Genomic DNA, 26,334 nt, shown 5'->3' with positions numbered 1-26,334 from the left:
GACGCTCAAGAAGTCAGGATCGGACGTCCGATAATCATTGCACAACTTCGGACGCATGCTTCGGACGTCCGATAGGATCCTTCGAAGTCGACGAAACTATCGGACGCTGAATATGTCTCTACCGGACGTCCGATAGAAACAAGATAATTTCTCAAATCTGTTTGTTTGCTGTCGGACGCACAAAGAGCTTGCACCGGACGTCCGAAAGAATTGAAAAAAATCTCTGAAACTCACTGCCTGCTGTCGGACGCATAAAACAGGGCTATCGGACGTCCGACACTCCAACGGCTAGTTGACTCTTCAGCTACTTTCTATCCGTTGGAAGCTTTAATGAGACACTTTCTTGGTCCTATATAAATAGTGGTTGGTCAGACACTTCAAATAACTTTGGCACACTGAAGATACAAAAGATCTAGAGAGATTTTAGTGAGAAAATACTCTTCAAAGAAGATTTGTAGTCTTAGTGGTATGAGGTTCATTGTAAGCTTTTCATTTGTGAGTGAATCTTTCATGAGTGTAGCTCTGTGAGGGTTGTCCTGAGGGATAGTAAAACGTCCTGGCTTGACCGAGGGAGTTCGGGGCAAGGAGGAGGTGAACCTTCCTTTGTACACAAGAGTGATTGTAATTCATCAATTTGAAGTAGCTTGTTTAAAGCTCAAGAGGAGCTGGGTAGTTAATTGGTTTGCAATTCTTTCCTTTTACTTATTGTTATATTGCAATCTTTTAATTGCTTATTGATTGGCTTTTCGATTGGTTGTCTTCGATCCTTACAAAACACAAGACGTCAAAACCCACAGTAGAGTCTACTAACCTGTTGATCATCGGCAAGGGGAAGCAGTCCTTTGGGCAGGCCTTATTGAGATCTATAAAGTCCACACACATCCTCCAGGACTGGTCCTCCTTCTTAACCAGGACAGGATTGGCTAACCAGGTCGGGTAATACACCTCTAGGATGATCTTGGATTCCAGCAGCTTGCCGACCTCCTTCTTGATCACCTCATTCCTTTCCGGGGCGAAGCTTCTCTTCTTCTGCTTCACTTGCTTGAGGTGGTGGATAGCCAGGTCAGTCGGAATCCCGGGCATGTTCTCAACCGTCCACGCGAAGACCTGAGAGTATTCCCATAATAGGGCTTTCAAACCCTCCTTCTCCTCGGAGGGTAACGATGCGCCGATGCGGAGGACCCGGTCAGGCCTGTCCTCCATCAAGGGGAACTCCTCGACCTCGTTCTGGGTGCCCAACTGCCGAGCCTCCTCCCCCGAAATATAGGGCTCCAAACTGGTCGTCTGGGCGACCACCTTCTCCTGTCCCCGGAGCATGGCCAAGTAGCGAGCTCTGGCCACCGCGGGATCCCCATGCACCTCGGCTATTCCTCCCGGGGTGAAGAATTTAACGCTGAGGTGGAGCGAAGAGGGAATAGCTCGGAGGGCGTTCAAGGCGGACCGACCCAAGAATATGTTGTACGGGGATTGCTGCTTGACCACCATGAAATTGACAGGGATGGTCCGGCATTTGGGCACCTGCCCTACCGTGACCATCAGGGTGATCATCCCCTCCGGGTTGATGGGCGGTCCGGTGAAGCCCACCAGGGGTGTCCAAACCGGGGTCAACTGTCCATCCTCTATGCCGAGCTCCTTGAACACCCGATAAAACAGGATGTCCACCGCACTCCCTTGGTTGACGTACACCTCTTCACCCGATAGTTATTGGCCACGACGTCTATTACGATGGCCTCGTGGTTTCCAGACGACAGGGGAACCGCATCCCTTGGTCCGAAGGTGATCTCCTCATCCATGCGCAAGCGCTTCAGGGAATCATCCCCTTCGGGGGAAGGTCGCCTATTCTTCCGAGCTGCATTGCTGTCCCCCCCCGTGGGGCCCCCAGCGATGGTGTTTATCACCCCCGCTAAGTTCTGGGTGTCCTGGTCGGGGGAGTTGCCCTGAGGAACGTCACGCCGCTCAGGGCGGTCGCGACGCTGGCCCTCGTCCCTGTCTCCGCGGTAGGTGCGCCCCGGCTCCTGGCCCGGTCGACCTTGCCGCACGAATCGCCCCAAGAAACCGCGCTGGATCAGATTCTCGATCTCTTTTCGCAGTGCCCAGCACCCTTTCGTGTCATGTCCGACGTCACGGTGGAAGGCACAGTACCGGTCCTGATTTCTCTTGTTCCGGGTGTCCCCATCTTAGGCGGCCGTTGCCCTAGGCCCCCCGTCTCCATGACAGCCAGGATCTGGGCCCTGGGCCGAGTCAGGGGAGTGTACCCTTTTTCCGGAAGCGGCGACTGAGCGGGGGCTTTCTCCTTTGAGAGCCGGTCAAACACGTTCTTCTTGGCCGGTCCGTCCCTATTTTCAAGGGGGTTCCCCCGTTTTCTCCGATCTCTGAGCTCCCGATCCGACTCTCTCTTCAGGTGTGCCTCTTCCTCGGCATTAGCGGCTGCGTGCGCTCTGGTCAGGAGCTCCTCCAGGTCTCCAGGTGGCTTCTCGGCCAGCTTGTAGAAGAGCTCCTCTGTCCTGAGCCCGTTCATAAATGCGGCCATCACCACCTTTTCGTCCCTGTCCCTGATATGCAGGCTCTCCGTGTAGAAGCGGGCCATGAAATTCCTCAAGGACTCGTCCGACTTCTGCCTAATCGCCATCTGGTGAGCCGCGTTCTTCGAATAAGTCTTCGAAAAGACGAACTGGGCGACAAACTGCCGAGCCAGTTCGGGGAAACTTCGGATGGACTCCGGTGCCAGACCTTGGAACCAGAGCCGGGCCCTCCCCTTCAGAAACATGGGGAAGGTCTTGCAGCGGATTTCATCTGCTGCGGTCTGCAGACGCATGTGCGTCAGGAAGACTGAGAGGTGGTCCTCCGGATCGGTCGAAGCGTCATACAGCTCAATGTTCGGGATCTTGAACCTCCAAGGTAGCGGGTAGTCCTCTATCCTTCGGGTAAAGGGCGAGGCTGTGTAGTTGTCTTCGTACAATTGCGGCCGTAGGATCTGCTCGAACTCATCCCGGACAGGCTTCCACTGGGGAGGGTCCCGTGGCCGGCTCTTGATAGATCGGGCGGGGAACGTTCAGGCTCGTTCCGCGTAAGCTTCCACGAGGAGGGATTCCTTGGTCGGCCCCCAGCGGACCGGTCGCGAGAATACCTCTCGCTATCCCCGACCACCGAGGTCCGCGGCCGAGGGGGAGTCCATGGCCGTTTCCTCTTGCGGGGCTGGTCCCGTGACTCATCCTCTGAGGGAACGGGAGCTGATTCCCTATCTTTCCCCTTCGCCTTGGAGGTTTGTGCGCCCCCGGCCTCGCCCCCCTCCTTTTCTTGGTGAATTATGTCCTCCAGCATGGGGAGGTTCTCCGTTACGAACTGGAGGATTTGCTGTTTCCGCTCTCCTGAAAGGGCTGAGACCCCTCAAAGCGGATTTGCTGTCTCCGCTTGCCGAATTATGTCCTCCCTTCACCGGGACCCCTCGCCGGCTCCGAGATCGGTGTTCTCCATGGTGCACTTGGAACGCGTTCTCGCCATCAACACAACTACACGTACCTTTCGGTTCCCACAGACGGCGCCAACTGAAGAAGCGCTGAGCTTCCCCGGACCGAGCTGACCTGATGAACTCGACGTGCTGATGAGAAGAGCGTGTTCCAACCCTGTAAAACAAACAAAAGGTGGTCCCTAGGGTGACTAGCAGCGGAGCCCCGAGGTTGTCCCCGAGGGCACTCCAACGGTCAAGTTAGTTTTCCGATGAGTAGAGTTCCCAGAGATTAAAGCTGTTGGGAGTGTGTGGCCAATAGTTAGCGTACCTTATGCAGTCGGTGTGCGTTATTATTTATACCTACTTGGGAGTCCGACCTCCGTACGTATCGGGACCTGCCCGGGATAGTTTCAATCCCACGCTGAGGGGGATTCTTCCCGCCCTCTGCGGGATCATTTCCTGGAACCCCTTGGAGCCCTAGCAGCGGAGTGCCCCGGGACGGTTCCCATGGGCCCGGGGTCTAAGCCCAACTCCGGCCTCCCTGAGCTGCCACGTGTGTAGGCTCAGGACGGGGCCTCTGCACCTTCTCTTCCATTTCGACTCGAGGATTTGAACAAGCTGCCCCTGACCAGCTCAATTTATTGCCACCCGTGCTTCTAGCAGGCCACCTTCAACATCTTGAAAAGGCCTGTTTTGCCACTGTTTATGCTCATTACTGTTGAGATAGTTTCAAGTGTTATAAGCCCAAGCAGACACGATCTAATCTGTTGCATAAGAGTAATTGCTAATCCTTTAGTCAAAAATTACACGGATGCACCAATGTTAAAAAGCTTGGAACTTTTTTCCATCAAATAAGTCTATAAATCTAGAAATCATCTAAATACATGACATCAGATTTTAATTCTCGTTCCTTGCTTATCCAATGCTGCCAGAAATCAAAGTCATTCAGTGGTTGCTATAAGTGAAAAAATCATATAAAAACACTGCAGCAACACAAATCGCTGCAGCTTTTAGTATTTGAAGATCTTGTTCGGCTTTTAATTTCCTTGAGCTTCACAGCCACTGGACAATTAGAATGCAAGTCCTGTTATATGTTCCTTTTCGTTTTATATATATGTGTTTTTTTTTGGTGGTTTGCAAAGCTGATTTGTAGATCTTATTAACCAAGGTATGTAGTGCTGCCGCCAGGAGGGGGGGACCTCAGTATACATCAGAAAAGAACTTTGTTTCAGTCAACGAAAATGAATAAATTATTCAGGAAGCTGTACATCTTGGGTCGACCAATGAAATTGAAAAAAGTGATGATCAATGCCCCCCATTAAGTTCAAGCTCGTAATTTGTTTTTCTAGTTGAAATTTAGCACCATGATGCAGCTAAAAACTATGTCTACAACTATAGCCACCACCACACCAACTCTAACAGGAGTACCTGGAAAATTATTGGATTTCTAGCCTCCCAAATCTGATAATAACAGAGAAAACCAGCGTGTCAAATTATTGCTTAGAAGTGACTGAAACACAGTGTGGACACAACCAATGCTATTGAAATTCTGACGTGATAAAATGTGTTGTTTTGCAGTGCCTTCATTGGAAATTTCCTCCTGTAGAAGCTGGTGAAATCCCTGGTGAGATAATTTTTGGTGGTAGATGCATTACACTTAACCCTGGGAGGAGAGAAGTTAAGCTTCAACTGATCAAAACTGGAGACAAGCTGATCCAGGTGATGGCGTCAGCATATCATCCCACTCCTAGATAATTCTGTGAATGATGTGACCAAATCTATCGTTCAAGATCATGTATTCATTACGATATTCTTTCTAGATGAAGAAATGTTGCTAGAGTGTTGTGATGACACTTTTAAGTTAAAGAAGAGATATTGGACAAAGTTGGTGGTTCTTGAATTTGCATGTTGGAAGCCCCTGTCATTTTGTTGAGGCAAACGCATACCTGAATTTTGATAGGAAAGTACATGCAATGCGGTTGAATATACCAGCAGGACCAGCAGGAATAGCTACTAGTTTTGATGCTAAACCTTTTGACTCTAATAAATTTGAAATTGTAGTTCTGACATATTGTTTGAAGATACGGCATGAGACTCAACAAGGACATATGTTTAATCTTTAATATAAGTAAGCCCCATGGTTGATGACTACGAAGCAAGGTCCAGTAGGTAAAGCACTTCACTTGTAACCAAGAGATCATCAGTTAGAGTCATCAAGGGTCACCTGTTGCCACTACAGAAAATTCTAAAACTATTATGAAAAAAAAAAAGTTTTCTATTTGAGGGGTTGTTTGTGTTGGGGTTTCTAAGAATAGGTAGTTCGCATTTGCCGAATGCGAGCTCACGTGGCCGAACCCAATAACATTTTAAATGGCCCAGTGGATCAACGTGGCAAAAGAGTACGGCAGGACAGGGGGGCCCACAGTGCGCTTGCATTCGACAAATGCGAACTACCTATTCTTAGAAACCCCAACACAAACAACCCCTCAAATACTGAGCCTGCATTCAGCAAATGCGATTTATTATTGAATTTCTGATTCTGCAAAAATCTAAAAAAAAAAAAATTTTGCTTCAGACCTCGCATTTGACAAATGCGAGGTCAGGCAACCTTCCCCACTCACCACAGCTGCCTGCCTTCACTCCTCTATTTCCTCTCGATTCCCTTCTTAAAGCCGTCTATTTCTGCTACTGAAATTTATACCCGCCATTAAAATTCCAATTTATTAGTATTAATTACTTACCATTTGAATATCCTCCAAGTCGAACTACTAGCATTTTTTTTAAACCAAAAAAAAAAAAGTAGAACGAAGGAGCTAAATTTGCAGAAAATGAGAAGAACAACAACAATGGTGTTGTTCCTGTTCATAATTGTTTTTCTTTCCGCCGCTTTGGCGTCGTTCACTGCCAATGTTACGTTGGATCACCGTGCTTTAGTGATCGATGGCAAACGGAAAGTTCTGATCTCCGATGCCATCCATTATCCTCGCAGCATTTGGCATTTGGCAAAAGTGAGCTCGCATTTGGCAAATGTGAACATCACTTAGACAGAATGCTACATTCAAAAAGCCCCATTTGTAGAAAAATTTTAAATTTCATCATAAATTTAGAAATTTCTCGTTACCACTATCGATCCTCTTTAAAGTTAGGGAAAAAAAAAGTCCCCTGATTAATATCTAGTCTGCATAAAAGTGGTAAATTCAGTGTAAGACTGTAAGGAACTCCAGTTGTTCTTTAAAGCTACCTTAAAATCGACTTTCTGTGAGTGAATTCAAATTAGTGGTTGTTGACATACAGTGAGACCTACCTCTGCTGCTAAGCAAGAATTATTTGCTTCATTTCTCAACCAGACGCATGATCGAAGAGCAGTTAACTTCATTATGCATCAATGCCAGCAATTAAAATGATCTGCTTTCTTGCTTATTCAAAATGATGAAGTCCTTGTCCCTATCCAGGATTTATTTGGACTGGTTACTTTGACCCAATGATGTATATAATGCATGGTCTGAGTTCTCTAAAGACATATATTATGGTTTATATTTAATACAAAAAAATAAACATTTGTATAGACAGAAGAAAAAGAAACACAGAATGCATGTACAGATATCATGCGGTAAGAGATCAGTTGTGAACAAAAGAAATTCGACAAATACTCACAATGCACAATTTATAGCTGAACAGAATAGCAAGTTTACCACAAACCAAAGTAGCAAAGTCAAAAGCAAGACAAGATCACATGTTAAATTGTCCAATATGTGTTAAGAGCAATCAACTGCTACAGTTCCAATTTGAAAAGTCAGTCATAATTTAAATGAATATCTTGTTGAAAAAACATTAACTAAACAGTAAAGCACCACTAAACCTTACAATAAAAAATCTTCTGCAAAAAAAATACTCAAAGTAAAAGGAGGAATAAGAGAATCTCATGTTTAGTCATCTTCAAGCAATTTGGCATTCAAGAGTTTCTTCTTTATTTCCTTTCTTCTCTGTTTCCTTTTCCCCGTACTCTGACCAAGTTTCTTCAGCGGAATTGGAAATTGCTGGCGTGGGTGTGATCCATACCGGTGGTGGCATTATTTTGTCCATAAGATTCGGCACATAATGGCTTTCGATGCTTTCATCCTTCAAGTTAAAGATCGCCATGTCTCGAGGCCCGTAGCGGTAAAAGTTTTCAATATAGTCATCGGTGAAGTATATCAAGTTTGGCCGACATCCTGGGAATTCAGAAGCTAAAACGGACATGGAATGATTGTCACCCAAGAACAAGGCATCACCACCTAAGTTCTTCACCCTTTTCAGCCTTGAATATTCCTTTCCCTTTAACCTTATAAACTTTGAACTTTGAGGTCAAGCCTAACATTTCACCATCTAATGACCGAAATCATCTTAAAACCAACAATTTCCCACCCGAAGATTCAACCAAGTTTGTTTTAACTTCAAGCAAATCTGCTCTTACTCTGTTGTCTAAAACCCCTGGTCCAAAGCTTTTTGTTCGTTGTTTCCTCACGGAACTGGTTCTGTTGGTTCTAGACCAAAATAAATCATATAAGTCACAATAATTTCTCTAATAAAATTTAACAAATAAATTAACAAAAATTCATACCTTAATCTTGCTTTAAAAATGCAAATAATTTGTACCATAAAAATGTTGATTTGGCATGGGTTGAGGCGCGGACTAGGTCGCTCTCTTTAAGACGATTCGCGCCCCTACGGAGTATCCTCCGGTGTAGTAGGTCTCAACACGTCGTCTCCAGGATACAACAGCCCAGCCTTTTACACACTGTAGTCTACTCCAATCTACACTATTGGAGTAAGACAGAAACCTCACACTAACACTGTTCTTTGCCCTATAAACTCTTATAGTAGTGGAGGAAAAATAGAAGGTAGTATAGAGATAGCAAAGTATATATTTGGTTTGGTTGATAGATGCCTTATATATAGGCTAAGAAATTAGGAATATTAGAATTCCAACATTAATAGGAATTAACACCTCATATTTCAGTTACAAATTGAAAAGTCTAGATTCATTGTATAACGGTAAAAAATTACTAAATGAATTCATAAAACCTAATCATTACATAAGTTACAAAAACAAGACATAAATCTGATAAGTTACACATTTAAATGTTTCAATTTGTAACTGAAAATTTATTTAATGAATTTGTAATTTATTTAATTTGAATTCAAAATAAATATGTGATATTTTTTATTAAAATATCCAACAGGTTCTATCGATAGAAGCCTTGCCTGAGTATCATTGCTAATTCTGTTATGATAGTTCACGCAACGGATAATTCCCTTATGATATATAACATCTGAGACAACAAATTCTTTTGAGGCAACGAAATCTTCTATTGTGATTTTCCAATAATCAAGTTCAATAAAACTCCAAGACTTCTCATAACCAGCTTTGATGAATGCTAATTGGTGCATATCACCATATATGACAGCTACCTCATATTCTGGATTTGTAATTGGATTGGCTAACAAAACCACCTTTTTTACAAAATACTCAGCATCGTAATCAGGGGTTTTTAGGACGAGACGAGGTAGATCAATTCGTGCACCGGTGAAAGGATTGAAAAGAGTGATGGAAAGATCATCCATGGCAAACGCTAACCATCCACGGGAAGAACCACAACATCTTCTGTGGAGGGGCACTGATAATTCCACGTCGTAATTGGCTTTGCCATGACTTAAGTTGTACAAGGTACGGGTTTTGCCACTACCCTTTATTGTTGGAATCATCAGGAGGGGGAGTTGATTATTTGCAGAAGTTTCAATATGTAACTTTTCCATGTTTGGATCTGCTGCTACGGCGCACCAATGCTTGCAGACGGCACTGAAGCGGACGTAATCGATGAGGGAAACCAACTTCTTAAGAATTGAATCCAGGAGGAGGTCTGTGAGGGATCCCCAATTCGATGTTTTCTCCATGGCTAACTGCTTCAGGATTTCGTAAACTGCTTCGGTTGAAGAGAAGGAAGAAAGAAAGAAAAGAAAAGAAAAGAAAAAGGGGAACTACTAAAGAAAAAGACACTGCTGTATGTGATGAAACCGTTTTATATGGAGTAGTTCTTACCTTTTGGCTTATGTGGAAAAGGAAACCAAATCCCTACTTGTTTCTAGTTTCCTCACGCTTTTTAGGATTAAAATTGAAATTTTGATCCTTTTAGAAAAATGCTCTAATATTCGGGAGTCAAACCTTCCTCGTCAGTGCCATGTCTCGTCTCTAGCCCTTGCTTAAAATTAAGCATTAGCTCAAGTTTTCATGGTCTGATCTTATTCCAATATTTCTGGAGAAATTTGGCTGCTTCCAACTTCCCAATTCTTTTTTCTCCGTTGAGACAGAGGAGGTATTGTGATTTTTATCTGGTATTGTCGGTGCTCAATACATGGGCGAGGGCCGGTGACAAAGTTTGTAGAGTAATTTTCTTTAAAAAAAAAATTTGCTGGTTACATTAAAAAAATTTTATCATTAAGTGCCATATTTATTGAATTCTAATATAAAATAACAAAACTATTTCGACATAAATACCGATTTTCTTCTTTAATATTTTTCCATCACCTACTTGAAAAGATTCAATTATCACAGAAGTTAAATTCGTGCAAATACTGCATAGACTTCAATGAATTACATATACTAGAATCTCATTATGGATAGTTAACATATATTGTCTCTATGTTAGATAAAAAATAAATCCATAGATAAAATTATAAAATGGTATTCAACAGAGAACAAAAGTAGTAATAATATCCAAAAAATTAAACAAATATAAATACACATATTGAGTTGTTAATTAACCTGTATGACTTGTGGGAAAAAAAAATCCCAGGATAAAATACTTGTTGATTTTGTATGACTTCATTGCACATTTCTAAGAATCGTTATATATAGTTTGTTGGAAATGTTTTACGAGATTTGAGTATGGTTATTCTTCTTCTGGAGGTAGAGATGTACTATAAGATTTTTTAACAAATCATAACTTTATGTATAGCTTAACACTTTAACTAAAATAAATTTCTTACAAGTTTTAAAATTTTGGGATAAGTATCTGTAAGTTTAAAGTCAATTAATTCATTTTTAACTTTTTTTCCCTGTAAATTAGAAAGGAATTGATAGTTCCTTTGTTTCATGTTTCCACTATTTAGTTGTTCCTTAATTGTTTCCTAAAAACTAAAAACGAATTCACGCATCACAGGTACTTATTGTTTAGTTGTTCTATAATTTTTATTTCTCTAGAAATTAGGAATAGATTCAAAAGCTTCATAACATACGCATATGGAAACTTGAGAGATACTTTTATATAGGTGTTTATTGTTTAGTCATTCCATAAATTTCTCTTAGAAATTAGGAATAGATTTATAATAAAAAGATACACACGTATAGATAGGTGACTCCTACATTGTCTCTCCTCTAGGCTAATAGACGCTGGTGGGCCATTATACTTTTGTTTCACTTGTTTGCCCCCTCATCCCTTACATTTCAAGAAAGGCAAGTTGTGAAATTTACACAAAATTTTGCACTATATTAAGGACATTTTTTGAAAGTTGAGGGGGAACCATCTTTTTTTTTTTTTTTTTTTTTTAGTATAAGTGGGAAGTTTCATATCTAGAATCTCTCACTTACGCTTTCTCTCTCCATACCATCCCACCCATGCCTCTTTTCTGAGGGGATCAATTGTCCACTCTCAACACTGGATAGTCCCATCTTTGGCTCAATACTATGCATCATAACCTTTTTTTATTGCATCACAATTTTTTTTATTGTGTCATATTTTTTGAATAGTTTTTCCGTACTTGTGCTGTGTGGTATTTTTGTGTTTGTTATGCTGGATCATAACTTAATTGAAAAAAAAATAATGTCTTCTTCCGCTTATGTCAACAAATTGGATAATTTCAGATTTTTTCACATTGAAAACTTGTAAATTGTTTTTCTTGATTGTGTTGAGTTCTTCTTTTCTCTTTAAGGGCCTTAATTTCATGCAATTCAAATGTTGAAATTGAAATGAATATGGAAATTGGGGATTTTTTGTACTCATATAGATTTCCGTCTCAAGCTTCATAAGTCCGGTGTGCAATTCACGAATCGTGTAAAATTTTCAATTAATGTATATAAGTTTGGTCATGAATAAGAACCAGTAAAACTTGTCCCGCATTTGTGCTGCTGTTGGTTCTATGTAATAGTGATTGAGGAGTTGCTTCGATTTTCTTACTATGTATAAAGCGGGAGGGAGAAATTTGGTGTAAACAAAGTGTGTGAGTTAATGCATTGTTTAATCTACCCTTACTTCTATTGAGACACCAAATTGTATCATTTCATGCATTGCCTATTCAACCCTTACTTCTACAGAGAGCTACAGCATTTTAATGACTCACCTTCCTATTAGGGGTGGGCAAAAAATCCGATCCGATCCGAAACCCGACCAACCCGATCCGATCCGATCCGAAAAATAGGATATCCGATCCGATTTTTCTTGGCGGGGCAGATGCGGGTCTGGTACCCGCAAAAACGGATACGGATACGGATCAGCAAAATAAAAACCCGCGGGTACCCGACCCGCAGGGTATATTATATAAATATTAAAAAAATAAGGGTTCATTATAAAATTTTATAATTTTTAATCCTAAGTGTAAGTAAAGTAGTTCACAACCTCATATTTTAATCTCATATGATCTGCATCTTCTTATCTTGTCTAAAAAAAGTGAATATTCTTGGTGAAACCTGAACCAAATGAATAAAACAAAGAAAAATTTGTGAAACTCTATCATAAAAATTGTTCATCCCTTTCATCCTTTTTCATTTTTATTCTACTTCCATCGATCTTTTCTGTAAATTTTTTATCAATTCAATCAAAAATTTGTGTTTGGAGCTCCAATTTTCTGTTAGCTAGATAATTAAAACATTTGTGTCTTTCATTTATTTATTTATTTTATTACAATTGTGTCTCTTAAATTTGTTTCCTTTATTTTAGTGCAAGAAATTTAATTTTCTTTTTCATCACCTTTAATGCAACAAGGTCTATTCCAAAGATGTAAGAAAGTTGGGGAAAATTTTTCAAGATTATTTTGGTTATATTTTCTTTAAAAATTATTAGCTCTGCTCAATTCTTTTGCGGACTTGATTTCACAATCGACTCATTTTGGATACAATCTTGTACCATAATATCCTTAAGGAAGTTGGAAAAGTTGCCATATATTTATTATTTTTGTGTTTGTTATGTTGTAAAAGGATGAAATGCGTGAGAATGGTGATGTATTCAAAATTATCATAAAACTTCGTTTTATCCTTGTGTTTGTTATATTTGGAAAAGTTGGAAAAGTTGCCATATACTTATTATTCTCGTGTTTGTTATGTTATAGAAGGATGAAATGCGTGAGAATGGTGATGCACTCAAAATTATCATAAAATTTCGTTTTATCTATTAGATATTATAATTCTAATATGTACTAAATTTATGAAATCGGTTTGATTATTGGATGAAATGTGTGAGAATGGTGATGCATGGATTTTGATTATAATATCTCTACCAATGTTAATTGGAAAGCATACTTTTTTTTTATTGGAAAACATGTTGATATTAAGTGAAAAACATTTTTTTATTGGAAAATAGTTTTTTTTTTTTAGGGGCGGGTACCCTATGACCCCCCCCTTTTTTTTGGGTACCCGAATAGCGGGTACCCGAAAACATTAGGAGCGGGTTAGGGTCGTAAAATGGCTGATCCGATATTTTAGGGTCGGGTCAGCCAAATCTTGTTAGGGGCGGGTACCCGACCCGTGCCCACCCCTACTTCCTATAACTACTCGATATCTGCTAAATTAACTATCACTTAATAAAAACGTGCCACTTTTTAAAAATACTACAAATAGTTTAACTATTTTAAATTACTATTTTTCCACAAAAAAATAATGCTAATCATTTTAAATATATTTTTATTGATGGCATACGCATTGGGCCGGGGTGTCTTAATCACTAGTTGCAATTATTGATCATTAAAGAGCTATAAACAACACAAATTAATAATCTTTAAAAATTGTTATTCAGTTCCTAAAACAGTAAAATTAATTGACATAAAACAAATTTCGAATATGTATCCCCATAAGAGGGCAGGTGAACCTGAAATCAAAATTTTCTTTGGGCTTTGCAGAATTTAATATCAAATCCTGGATTGGTCAGACTCAAAACTTTTTGTAAAGAAGCAGTGTCTATGTGATGGGAATATTCTTGGGCAACCCTTTGGGGAGGCGGACACAGGGGACAGTAGGGGCAGTCGTCCCCTAAAAGTTTTAAAATTTTTAAAATTCTCTGTATAATTTAAGTTGTCAACTAAAATTATATTACTTTGGCCTCTTTCTAAACATAATAATCAATAGTACTTTTTTAATTGTGTTTAATTTCTTTTGATAAAGTGTCCTACAGCAAACTAATAATTATTTTCCTTATAAAAGTATACCATTAGTATCTACATTACCATACATTTAATATTTGAATAACAATTACAAAAATATTAAGTTTTCTTGTAACTAAATCTCTTATAATAAATAACTTTTAGTTTCTTTGATTAGTATAACTTTAAAATAGCAACTAAAGTAACATTGTATATATTTCATAGGAAGTCAAAGACAAAGAAAACAAAAAAAAAAATTCAAATTGTCATACAAATTGAAGAAGTTTCAACCATGATTTTGAATGCGCTACATTGATAGTAAATTGAATGGCATAAAGTCTAATTTTAACATTTTATATATTTTATATTTATTTTTTAAAAATTTCTTATTCCCAATGATAGTCTATTGAAGTTTCATTTTACATTTAATATGCTTTATATGCTATAGATGTCTTGCTATCATATCATTGATGATTCACCCCCCTTAAACTAAATTCCTGAGTCCGTCACTGCCCTTTGGATGCTTTACCACCCAATTATACTGGTTTTTGTTAATGCAAGTACTTTTGGATTTTAGTTCTTTTTCTTTGTGATATGATATATAGATGCAATTTAGTTTCTGAGTGCTATACATTGTAACTTGTGGCTTAGAGTTCGAAAATTTCTTGATATTTAGTAGATGTCGAGCACCATTCGTGTGACCTTCATTGGTTTTTAATGGAACTTTAGGTAATTTCTATCTAAATTTGCTTAGGTGTAAAATTGCACCTCAACATCGAATCACTACGATGTTGAACTTTGACCCCTTTTTTCTTGGTAGCAAAGTGTCTTTTTCTCCCCTTAGACATTGATGGAGGAGGAAAGGACCGGGACAGGAAGGGACAGGCGACCTCCAGCCATGCACTTAATTAGAAAATACTCTTAAAGTTTTAGATAATAGCAAGTTCGCCCCGTCTTAAGTTTAATGCATGTATCTAGTAAAAAAAGAAAAAAGCCCAATTTCCATCACAATCCAAAGTCCAATTGAAATCTAACTGTCTGTTATTGTTATTATTATTATTATTTATTAGGTATAATTGTGTTTCTTCCTTTTTGTAATGACTAATATACCCTTCATGATGAAATCGCGCAAGTTGTCCAAGAAGTTTGAGAAGCACAAGTCAATCTTGTGAACATCCTAGTAGGTCCAATGACTTGTGCACGTGCCAAGAAACTCAATGAATCACTTCAAACTATAGGTCGAGCAGGTCAAAACTCGGTTGGGATGCCAAGTGCATTTAAAGAGTCTAATGAGAAGGGTTTACCATTAGTAAACCTGCTTTAAGTCATGCGTGAATTGGAGTCATGAAGGCCGAGTTTGGTGCACTTAAATTTCATCTTTGTTAGCATTAATTGTTAATGTCGTTTTAATCATTAGAAAACAATAAATGGACCAGCATTATACAAGCTTGGATCCGCTTCTTATAAGGTTGGGTTTTAAGCCGATGGTTATTAGGCAATTGTTAGCCATTTGCTTTCCAAGTTTGGATAGGATTTTGTTATGTAAAAGACTTAAAAAACTCTTGTTTTCTCTCAATAATACATACAAATTATTCCAGCAAATACCTTCGAGTGTGAAGCTCTCTTCGAGCTCTTGCGAGCACCCTTGAATACTTCAGAAATCTCTCTAGTGTTTTTTTCGACTTATCAATCAAGATACCACCTTTGATTGTGGCACCAACCACCTTCCTAGGATTCACAAATTCATTTGGTTGTGGGTCAAGATCATATCAACATTCACAACTACAGGGATTAGACGGGTCCGTGTAGGAATTTCATTGCTAAACTTGTGTCAATCACCAAAGATCCAAGCTTCTTGTTCACGAGTTTTGTCACATTGAGGTTCGTACCAGCTGGCATTAGAGCTAGTTGGTGATTTTCTAGGTTATATCTATTTGTTTTGTCCAATTCATTAGTTTCTTCTAATTTTGTGTCAAATCTGTGGTTGTCCTCTATAAAGTCACTAGGGTTTTCTTGTCGTCGCATGTTTGGGTTCTTGTTCATGTTAGGGATATAATTTGGAAAATCACCAACTAGCTTTGATGCCAGCTGATATGAACTCTGTCAGCTAACGAAATTCATGATCGATCTAACTCTGGACCGATGGTGATTGACACAAGTTTGGTAGAGGAAAATCCTATTCAGATCCCTCTAATCCCCATGGTTGTGAATGACTTGGCCCACAACCAAACAAACTTGCGAACCCAAGAACGGTAGAAGGTGACACAATCAAGGGTGATAAACTTAATTGATAAGCCAAACGAACGCGAAGAAAATTCTAGGTGTTTAAGAAAAGCTTGTAAAGCCAAGAGAGTAATCTTTCCAGAAATATTTTTCTGGAAATGGCATATATTCCATGATGAAGGAAAAATGATGTTTTAATGTGTCTTTACATAATAATGCCTAACATAACTTGGACCAACAAGACACACAAACCGGACCTTTTAACACAGCCCATAAAACCCTACTTAAAAGACGGTTCCAAGCTTTAAGAGCTGGACCGTTTATTAGCTACTAATTCGAGCCCAAATACGATTAACTAAAGACTAAGCTCGGCCATCAAACCCCTTCTTCAACCTCACCTTTGAATTTCTTTCCTTGACCAAGATTGGCACTCCACTTGAATCTTGGACAATTTGAAGTATGGCTTGTAATAACTCGTTAAGTCTCTTGGCTCGAGCTTGCATCATTGGACCCATTGGCTGTTGGAATGTATGCCCTAAAACAATATATTTGTTTTTATTTTATACATTCCTTATTATATGTTTTGTATTTTAATAACTTCTTATTTATCTGTTAAATATTAGATACAACCGATAAAGTCCTTAGAATATTTACTAATGTGATGATAGTCACAAGAGTTGGTGACTATGAGATATCAATCGCATTTTTAGTAATATTATTAAAATTCCCTAGTTTTTGTACTAATGAAATAGGACATCTTTAGTACGGTAAAACTAGTACACAGTTAGCCTCTAATTAATGTAATTAGTGGTTGTTCTCATCAACTATGGTATGAAGATACTAAGGCTAATGTGTAGATGATTTAAAAAGTACAAATGCATTGGAGTGATCCATTTAGAGATCCCGTTAGGATATCTATCTAGTGCCAATGGTGTATCTCTAGTGAAAAATTGTGTAAGTGATCCTACGACTTGAGATCACCATAGAATCTTGAATGGGAATCCCTACATTTTGACTCTAATTACATGTTACTCTTTGAGAGTACCTTAAAGTGTAGAAGTTGGATGTAGTGTGAAGCGCGTAAAGAAAATGGGTGATCAAGATACGATTTACCACTCTGATAGAAGGAGTTGATATCCGGATGGCCACTAGTGAGAAATTAACCCTAAAGTCGACCATTAGGTAAATTGAAGAATGTCTTCAATTTAACCTAATTAAGGGTAAATTTCGGGAACTAGAAAATTTAATTAGTCATCAAGGAATTGGCACTTATTCCTTATTCCTGACTAATTGGATATCTTTGGTGAAAGGATAATAATTACACGGTAATTTTTCACGGAAAGGTTAGGTCAAATTCCCTTGACTAATTCCGCATAATTGGGCAATCGCGATGTGTTGCTAGACACCGCTCGTGATTTATAATTATGGATTAATTATTTATTATAAGTTATGATAAAATAAAGTCGTTTATTTTATCTAATTATTAAACCATAATTATTACCGATGCATTCGGGACCTATTGGGTCACACGCAATAGAGATTTAATCCTGGATTGAAACTATGTAAATTATCGGGGTTTAATTTTAAAAGAAAATTAATCCCAGACCTATTTGAGCAGATAAGAGTAAATGGTTATCTCTTATCTATCAGATAATGATAGATAGAGTCTTGTGTGATGAGAAGTCTTATTGTTTTTTATTTTGAATCAGACAAGAAGACTCATCATTCTATCTTATCATATATATATATATCTCTCTCTCTCTCCAATTGATTTTTTTTTTTTGGGGCTTAGATACAGATATAGGAAATGAGGTAAAAAGAAAAATGGGAGAAAAATTGAGTCTGTGAGCGTCACATACGAGAGAGAGAAAAAATATACGTTCGAAAAGAGTAAGAAGGCTAGCACATTTTTCTCTTCAATACATAGTTCGTGAGACGATCCAGGGTTGCTCTAGCGTGGATATCAGTAGAGGCAGGACGACTGGACTGCTCAAGGGCTGACCATCCTCAAACAACGCTGCAGGGATACGCCGCTTGGATTAAGGTAATCCTAAAACCCTACTTTTAGTACATCATACGTAAAATCTAGGGTGATTCTTGGATGGTTTTAGGGAAAAATTTTTTATTTTCCCGCTGCGTAGTATCCCTAAAACCCAACAGTGGTATCAGAGCCATCCCTAAGAATTTTACGTATGATTTTAAGCAATTTTGGATTCATGGATTAATATTACTGGTTGGATTTAATTGATACGAAATTGTGTGTAGAATAAGTTTCGGAGGAATGTAAATATTGGGACTATATGGAAACTTGGAACTGGTTTCATGCACCTTGGACTCTTGTTACGGTTCCGACTAGTCTGATATTCTTCCATCTTAATCCCTTGCATTAGCCAAGAAAACTTTGAATGAACAAGTTTGCTGTAATCTGATTATAGCATTGTTATGGGTTTGGTTTTCTGAAATTTTGAGGCCTCTGACTAACCTTTAAATCTGGAAAAGTTACAGATTTTATTGGTTATTCATTGAATCAAAACTTGAATTTTGATCATCACTTTGCCGGGCATTTGCGGGTCAAGCTGTCCAACGTGATTATCAGGTTTTCTTTTTCTTATGAGATGGAATCAGACCTGAATCTCTGTTGATGATCTGCAAGAGTTGCTGGTCTCTTAGTTTTATGAAAAAAAAAAAGAGGTTTGCAGCCAAAGTACAGCAGTTTTGCTGCTGCAACAGCCGACATTGCTGCCAGCGATCTTCCAAGGGCTGCCGCTTGCTGCCGCTGCTATGTGAGGCCATGGGAGGCTTCCTTGGTGGTGGTGGAAGGTTGCTATAGCTCTTGGTGGTTGCTGGGTAAGCAAACCAAGAGTTTTTAAGGCGTGAGAATGCATCAAAACTGCTGCAAATTGCAGCAGCAACCTATGCAAGAAAGTGTTGCAGCAAGTTGCTGCTGTAGCTGAGCTCCATTGTTGCGACCACCTGGGAGCTACTGCTGGGAGCCGTTGCCACTGGTGATAAGTGCAGAACCCAGTGGTGGTGACAGTAGAAATGGTGGCCAGTGGTGGTCGCCAGTGATGCTAGAAAACGATTGCAAGAGTGGTTTTGGAAACTAAAATTTTTTTTTCCTAAAACTTGAAGTTTTGAACTTTTGGCAATCTTCTGAATTAAATCCCATTTTAATTGTTAAAATGTGTTATGGAATCATTTATTTCATATATTATTAGGTTGGGAATTAATTTAGAACTAATTTGAATTATTTTCCCATTCTTTCCTCAAATTAGTTGAGGATAAAGTTGACCTAATAAAATTTAATTTTACCAATATTTCTGGCGTATGCATGGACCCAAAATTTGTTTGGGACCTTAGGAATTAAATCCAATTAATCCATGAATTAAGATTGCTTATTTTACGTGCTTTTCTTTTATTTAAAGTTGTTTAAATTATGAGAATGCATGGTGGATGGTTGTGGATATAGTACGCAATATGATTGTGATATTTTGAATGGTTACAATCATTCTAGGTTTGAATGGTTGTGATTAATTTTAAAATAGGGCCTGCGTGTCCTGCCTTTCTTATTTTCTAATTATAATTTCTTTTCTCATCTAAATTCCCCCCGAATATAACTCGGGGTTTCTTCTATACTATTTGTAATGTACAATAGATAGAAATAGATGATAGGAATTTATATAATTTATATTTGAAAAGGAGAAAGGATGCATACGACGACGAAGGAGTTCATCTCGATATTAAAGGTTTTAGTCACATGCTAATTTCCCCAATGGCCGGGGAAATTAGTTTAGGAATATCCACAATCATCCACGATTTAAATTCATGTTTATAAGTTTGAAATGGCTATATGCATGTTTATTGATGAGACCAAATGAGCAATTTTTTCAAAAAAATTTAATTATAAAATATTTTTGGAAAAAAGAGACAAATCCCTCAACTATAATATTAAATCAATAAAATGCCTTCCATCATTATAGTATAAAACCAGAGTAGTTATTAAGTGCTAGCTTGTTGGGATTCACCCAAGACTGCGCTACTTACTACGTGTTTTTGCTATGAGAAATGTTCTCAAGAATGATGGGTTTGATTTAGCTAAAATTATGATTTGTTGGGATTCACTCAAAATCATTAATTTTAGAGGCAAGTGTTGGGTTGATTCATAGAGATTTAAAGTCAAGAGTTGACACCCAACTGATCTGGGAATTACAATAAGTTGTAATTGGTAAAAGTACCTACCTTTCATAATTATTTTCGATTTGTTGGGACACACTCAAGGTCGAAATAAATTAAGATAGGATCCTAGCCACTATGGAATTTTAGAAATTCCCGATTCAATTTTAGAGGGTAATTGATTTGAAAAAATAGTGGAAATAAAATCATAATTTTGAAGTTTTTATGATTTTATTAAACAAAACATTTTTCTATCTTTCATTTTGTTGTAGAATGAGTAACAATTTGAGCCTTCGTACTATTCTTACTGATTGCAAACTCAATGACACGAACTTTCTTGATTGGCATCGTAATGTCCTTATCGTTCTCACTCATGAGAAAATTGAGTATGTACTTGATGGTCCAATGCCTCAAGAGCCTGAACCTACTACACCTGCTGCTGTTAGAAATGCTTATAAGAAACATAAGGTGACAATAGGGAAGCTTCATGTATCATGGTAGCTTCCATGACTCCTCAGCTTCAGCAGCAGCACATGAACATGGGGGCGTATGATATTGTACTATACCTGAGAGAGTTGTTTGAACAATAATCAAGGACGGTTAGATATGATACCTCTAAAGAATTGTTCAGGTGCAAGATGGCAGAGGGAGCACCTGTTGCTCCGCATGTCTTAAAAATAATTGGGCTAATTGAAAAACTGGCCGAATTAGGCTTTAAGATGGATCAGGAGCTGAATGTTGATTTAGTGCTCCAATCTCTGCCAGATTCTTTCTCACAGTTTGTTATGAACTATCAGATGAATAATCTGCAGCACACTTTGCCTCAATTGTTGAATGTGCTGAAAACTGCTGAGAAAGAAATCAAAAAGGGAAAAGGCTCTACTGGTGTGCTTGTCGTTACTTCCTCTAAGAAGAGGAAGAGGCAAGAAAATGGATTTAAGAAATCCAAAAACAAGCCCACCCAAAAGCCCAAAAAGGCAAAGGCGGACCAGTCCAAAACAACCTGCTTCCATTGTAATCAAATTGGACATTGGAAAAGGAACTGCAAGTCATACTTGGAGAGCCTGAAGCAAAAGAAGCTTGCTGAAGCTTCATTATCAAGTACATATATGATTGAGATTAATGTGTCTACTTCCAAATCAGACTCTTGGGTATTAGATACCGGATGTGGTTCTCACATTTGCACATCTATGCAGGGTCTAAGGGACAGTAGAAAGCTAGGAAATGGAGAAGTCACCCTACATGTGGGCAATGGAGCAAAAGTTGCTGCTTTAGCTGTAGGGACTTATTATATCACTTTACCCAGTGGATTGATTTTAGAATTATTAAATTGTTATTGTGTTCCAGCACTTACTACAAACATCATTTCTATTTCCTGTTTGGATTTAAATGGGTTTCGGATAACCCAGGAGAATAAATGTTGTTCTTTTTCTAAAAATGGTGTGTTTTATGGTTCTGAAAGTTGGAATAACGGTTTATATATTCTAGATCTTGATCATCAAATTCTCAATGTGAGTGAAAAAAGAATGAGAACAGATAAACTAAATAAAACATACCTCTGGCACTGTAGACTTGGTCATGTAAATGAAAAACGCATCTCCAAGTTATACCAACATGGATACTTGGATTCATTTGATTATGAATCATATGATACATGCGAAGCTTGTTTACTTGGTAAAATGACCAAAATGCCCTTCACTGGAAAAGGGGAACGAGCCAGTGATTTACTTGGGCTAGTACATACTGATGTATGCGGCCCAATGTCGATCACTGCTAGAGGTGGTTTTTCATACTTCATCACCTTCACAGATGACCATTCGAGATATGGTTACGTGTATTTAATGAAATACAAATCTGAATCCTTTGAAAAGTTTAAGGAATTCAAGAATGAAGTAGAAAAACAAACCAATAAAAGTATTAAGACACTACGATCTGATCGTGGTGGAGAATACTTAAATGACGAGTTTGGAGTTTTATTTAAAGGATAATGGAATAGTTCCACAATGGACTCCTCCAGGTACACCACAGTTAAATGGTGTATCTGAAAGGAGAAACCGAACCTTATTGGATATGGTTCGTTCTCTGATGAAGCCACTCAAGTGCCCCAAAATCGTTTTGGAGATTTGTATTAGATGCAGCCTCTTATACTCTTAATAGAGTACCCACTAAAGTTGTCGACTCCACACCATATGAGATATGGAAAGGAAAGAAACCAAATCTGTCTTATATGAAGGTTTGGGGCTGCCCAACTTATGTGAAGAGGGCAGAGTCAGACAAGCTTGAAACTAGATCTGACAAATGTTTGTTTGTAGGGTATCCAAGAGAGTCTATAGGATACTATTTCTACAATCCACTTGAGCAAAAGGTGTTTGTCTCAAAACATGCTATTTTTCTAGAGAAAGAATACATTCTAGAAAGAAGTAGTGGGAGTAGAATAGATCTTGAAGAAATTCAGGATCATCCAACAAACATTGAGCGATCTAATGAAGAACAGCTTCAACCACATAATGATGGGGCAGATACTGAAGCTGTTGATACACAAGGGCTTCGTAGGTCAGTAAGAACACGCTCAACTCCCAAGAGATACCAATTTCTTGTGAACCATAGCAATGATGTTCTAGTCATTCAAGAGGATGAACCTACTACCTACCAAGAGGCAATAAGTAATCCAGACTCCTCTAAATGGTTAGAAGCCATGAATTCCGAAATAAATTCCATGTATGACAATAAGGTGTGGACCTTAGTTGATCCACTTGAAGGGATCAAACCTGTAGGGTGTAAATGGATCTTCAAGAAGAAGACTGACATGGATGGTAATGTGGTTACCTATAAAGCTAGACTGGTAGCCAAAGGCTACAAGCAGAAAGAGGGAATCGATTACGATGAAACTTTCTCACCAGTAGCTATGCTTAAATCCATTCGGATATTGCTTGCCATAGCAGCATATCATGACTATGAGATTTGGCAGATGGATGTAAAGACCGCGTTCCTTAACGGGACATTGCATGAGGATGTGTATATGACACAACCTGAAGGATTTACATCTACATATCCTAGTCAAATATGTATGTTACAAAAGTCTATTTATGGACTTAAGCAAGCATCTAGGAGTTGGAACATCCGATTCGATGAGACGATCGAAGAGTTTGGATTTCTCAAGAATCCGAATGAACCTTGTGTGTATAAGAAAGTTAGTGGGAGTTCGATTGTTTTCCTTATTTTATATGTAGATGACATATTAATAATGGGAAACAATATACCGATGTTACAACCGGTAAAGGGTTGGTTGTCGAAGAACTTTTTCATGAAAGATTTAGGAGAAGCGGCCTATATATTAGGCATTAAGATCTATAGGGATAGATCTAATAGGCTACTAGGTCTTTCACAATCTACATACATTGATAAAGTGCTAAAGAGGTTTAGCATGGATCAGTCTAAGAGGGGTAATTTACCTATGACTCATGGTATAAGCCTTTCTAAAAACATGTGTCCAAAGACACAAGTTGAGACTGATAAGATGCACAATGTTCCATATGCTTCGGCAATTGGATCAATTATGTATGCTATGTTATGTACAAGACCTGATGTCTCCTATGCTCTGAGTGTCACAAGCAGATTTCAGGCTAATTCAGGTGAGGGTCATTGGATAGCCGTTAAGAACATTCTTAAGTACTTAAGAAGGACCAAAGATTTGTTCTTAATTTATGGAAAGGGTGAGTTAGAACTCAAAGGCTATACTGATGCAAGTTTTCAATCAGATAAGGATGATTGTAAATCGCAGTCAGGTTTCATTTTTACTCTTAATGGAGGTGCCGTCTGTTGGAAGAGTTCCAAACAAGACACCACAGCAGATTCTACAACAGAGGCTGAGTATATTGCGGCCGCGGAAGCAGGTAAGAAAGCAGTTTGGATCAAGAAGTTCGTAACTGAACTTGGTGTGGTTCCAACCATCGTTGATCCGGTCACTTTGTACTGTGATAACAATGGGACTATAGCTCAAGCCAAGGAAGCTAGGTCTCATCAGCGATCCAAACATGTGCTTAGAAGATTTCACTTGATCAGAGAAATCGTTGCTAGGAATGATGTAAAGATAGAGAGAGTCTCCACAGAGGATAACATAGCTGATCCTCTTACTAAAGTTCTTTCTCAAAAGAAGCATGATAGTCATGTATTATCTTATGGGATGAAAAACATAGACAATGTGTTTTAGTGCAAGTGGGAGATTGTTGGAATGTATGCCCTAAAACAATATATTTGTTTTTATTTTATACATTCCTTATTATATGTTTTGTATTTTAATAACTTCTTATTTATCTGTTAAATATTAGATACAACCGATAAAGTCCTTAGAATATTTACTAATGTGATGATAGTCACAAGAGTTGGTGACAATGAGATATCAATCGCATTTTTAGTAATATTATTAAAATTCCCTAGTTTTTGTACTAATGAAATAAGACATCTTTAGTACGGTAAAACTAGTACACAGTTAGCCTCTAATTAATGTAATTAGTGGTTGTTCTCATCAACTATGGTATGAAGATACTTAGGCTAATGTGTAGATGATTTGAAAAGTACAAATGCATTGGAGTGATCCGTTTAGAGATCCCGTTAGGATATTTATCTAGTGCCAATGGTGTATCTCTAGTGAAAATTGTGTAAGTGATCCTACAACTTGAGATCACCATAGAATCTTGAGTGGGAATCACTACATTTTGACTCTAATTACATGTTACTCTTTGAGAGTACCTTAAAGTGTAGAAGTTGGATGTAGTGTGAAGCACGTAAAGAAAATGGGTGATCAAGATAGGATTTACCACTCTGATAGAAGGAGTTGATATCCGGATGGCCACTAGTGAGAAATTAACCCTAAAGTCGACCATTAGGTAAATTGAAGAATGTCTTCAATTTAACCTAATTAAGGGTAAATTTCGGGAACTAGAAAATTTAATTAGTCATCAGGGAATTGGCACTTATTTCTTATTCCTGACTAATTGGATATCTTTGGTGAAAGGATAATAATTACACGGTAATTTTTCACGGAAAGGTTAGGTCAAATTCCCTTGACTAATTCCGAATAATTGGGCAATCGCGATGTGTTGCTAGACACCGCTCGTGATTTATAATTATGGATTAATTATTTATTATAAGTTATGATAAAATAAAGTCGTTTATTTTATCTAATTATTAAACCATAATTATTACCAATGCATACGGGACCTATTGGGTCACACGCAATAGAGATTTAATCCTGGATTGAAACTATGTAAATTATTGGGGTTTAATTTTAAAAGAAAATTAATCTCAGGCCTATTTGAGCAGATAAGAGTAAATGGTTATCTCTTATCTATCAGATAATGATAGATAGAGTCTTGTGTGATGAGAAGTCTTATTGTTTTTTATTTTGAATCAGACAAGAAGACTCATCATTCTATCTTATCATATATATATCTCTCTCTCTCTCCAATTGATTTTTTTTTTGGGGCTCAGATACAGATACAGGAAATGAGGTAAAAAGAAAAACGGGAGAAAAATTGAGTCTATGAGCGTCACATACGAGAGAGAGAAAAAATATACGTTCGAAAAGAGTAAGAAGGCTAGCACCTTTTTCTCTTCAATACATAGTTCGTGAGACGATCCAGGGTTGCTCTAGCATGGATATCAGTAGAGGCAGGACGACTGGACTGCTCAAGGGCTGACCATCCTCAAACAACGCTGCAGGAAGACGCCACTTGGATTAAGGTAATCCTAAAACCCTACTTTTAGTACATCATACGTAAAATCTAGGGTGATTCCTGGATGGTTTTAGGGAAAAAAAAATTTTTTCCGCTGCGTAGTATCCCTAAAACCCAACATTGGCACCATCATGGAATCGACTTGAGCACCTCCTTGATTGACTTGGACAGCCTTCGATACTCCATCAAAGAGGGAAAAACAAAGAATAAAAGAAGCTAGGAATTAGTGTCGATAAGAAATTAAGATGGTCTGGAAAACTTGTAATTGCAGAAACAACCACTAATGATCACATCATGGATAGGTTTAAACCCAAGAAGGAGGTTTTGTCAATGTCTTAAGTACAGTGTAATGGAAATTAGGTTTTATTT

The 26,334-nt window shown here is 38.4% G+C and overlaps 1 protein-coding gene across 1 annotated transcript; it reads right to left on the bottom strand.

Moving 5' to 3' along the window:
• Positions 1 to 7,384: 7,384 nt before the first annotated feature.
• LOC113687215 (probable F-box protein At1g65740) lies at positions 7,385 to 9,382 on the bottom strand. Its single transcript, XM_027204883.2, has 2 exons — positions 8,693 to 9,382; positions 7,385 to 7,762 (listed from the first exon to the last, which is right to left on the bottom strand). The coding sequence occupies exons 1-2, from the start codon at positions 9,380 to 9,382 to the stop codon at positions 7,385 to 7,387; spliced, it is 1,068 nt and encodes a 355-aa protein (XP_027060684.1).
• Between the last annotated feature and the right edge of the window lie 16,952 nt (positions 9,383 to 26,334).

Source organism: Coffea arabica, chromosome 5e (genome assembly GCF_036785885.1).
Source record: "Coffea arabica cultivar ET-39 chromosome 5e, Coffea Arabica ET-39 HiFi, whole genome shotgun sequence".
Classification (NCBI taxonomy): Eukaryota; Viridiplantae; Streptophyta; class Magnoliopsida; order Gentianales; family Rubiaceae; genus Coffea; species Coffea arabica.
Note: the sequence above shows the minus strand (reverse complement) of the source record. Positions and strands in the feature narration are given on the sequence as shown.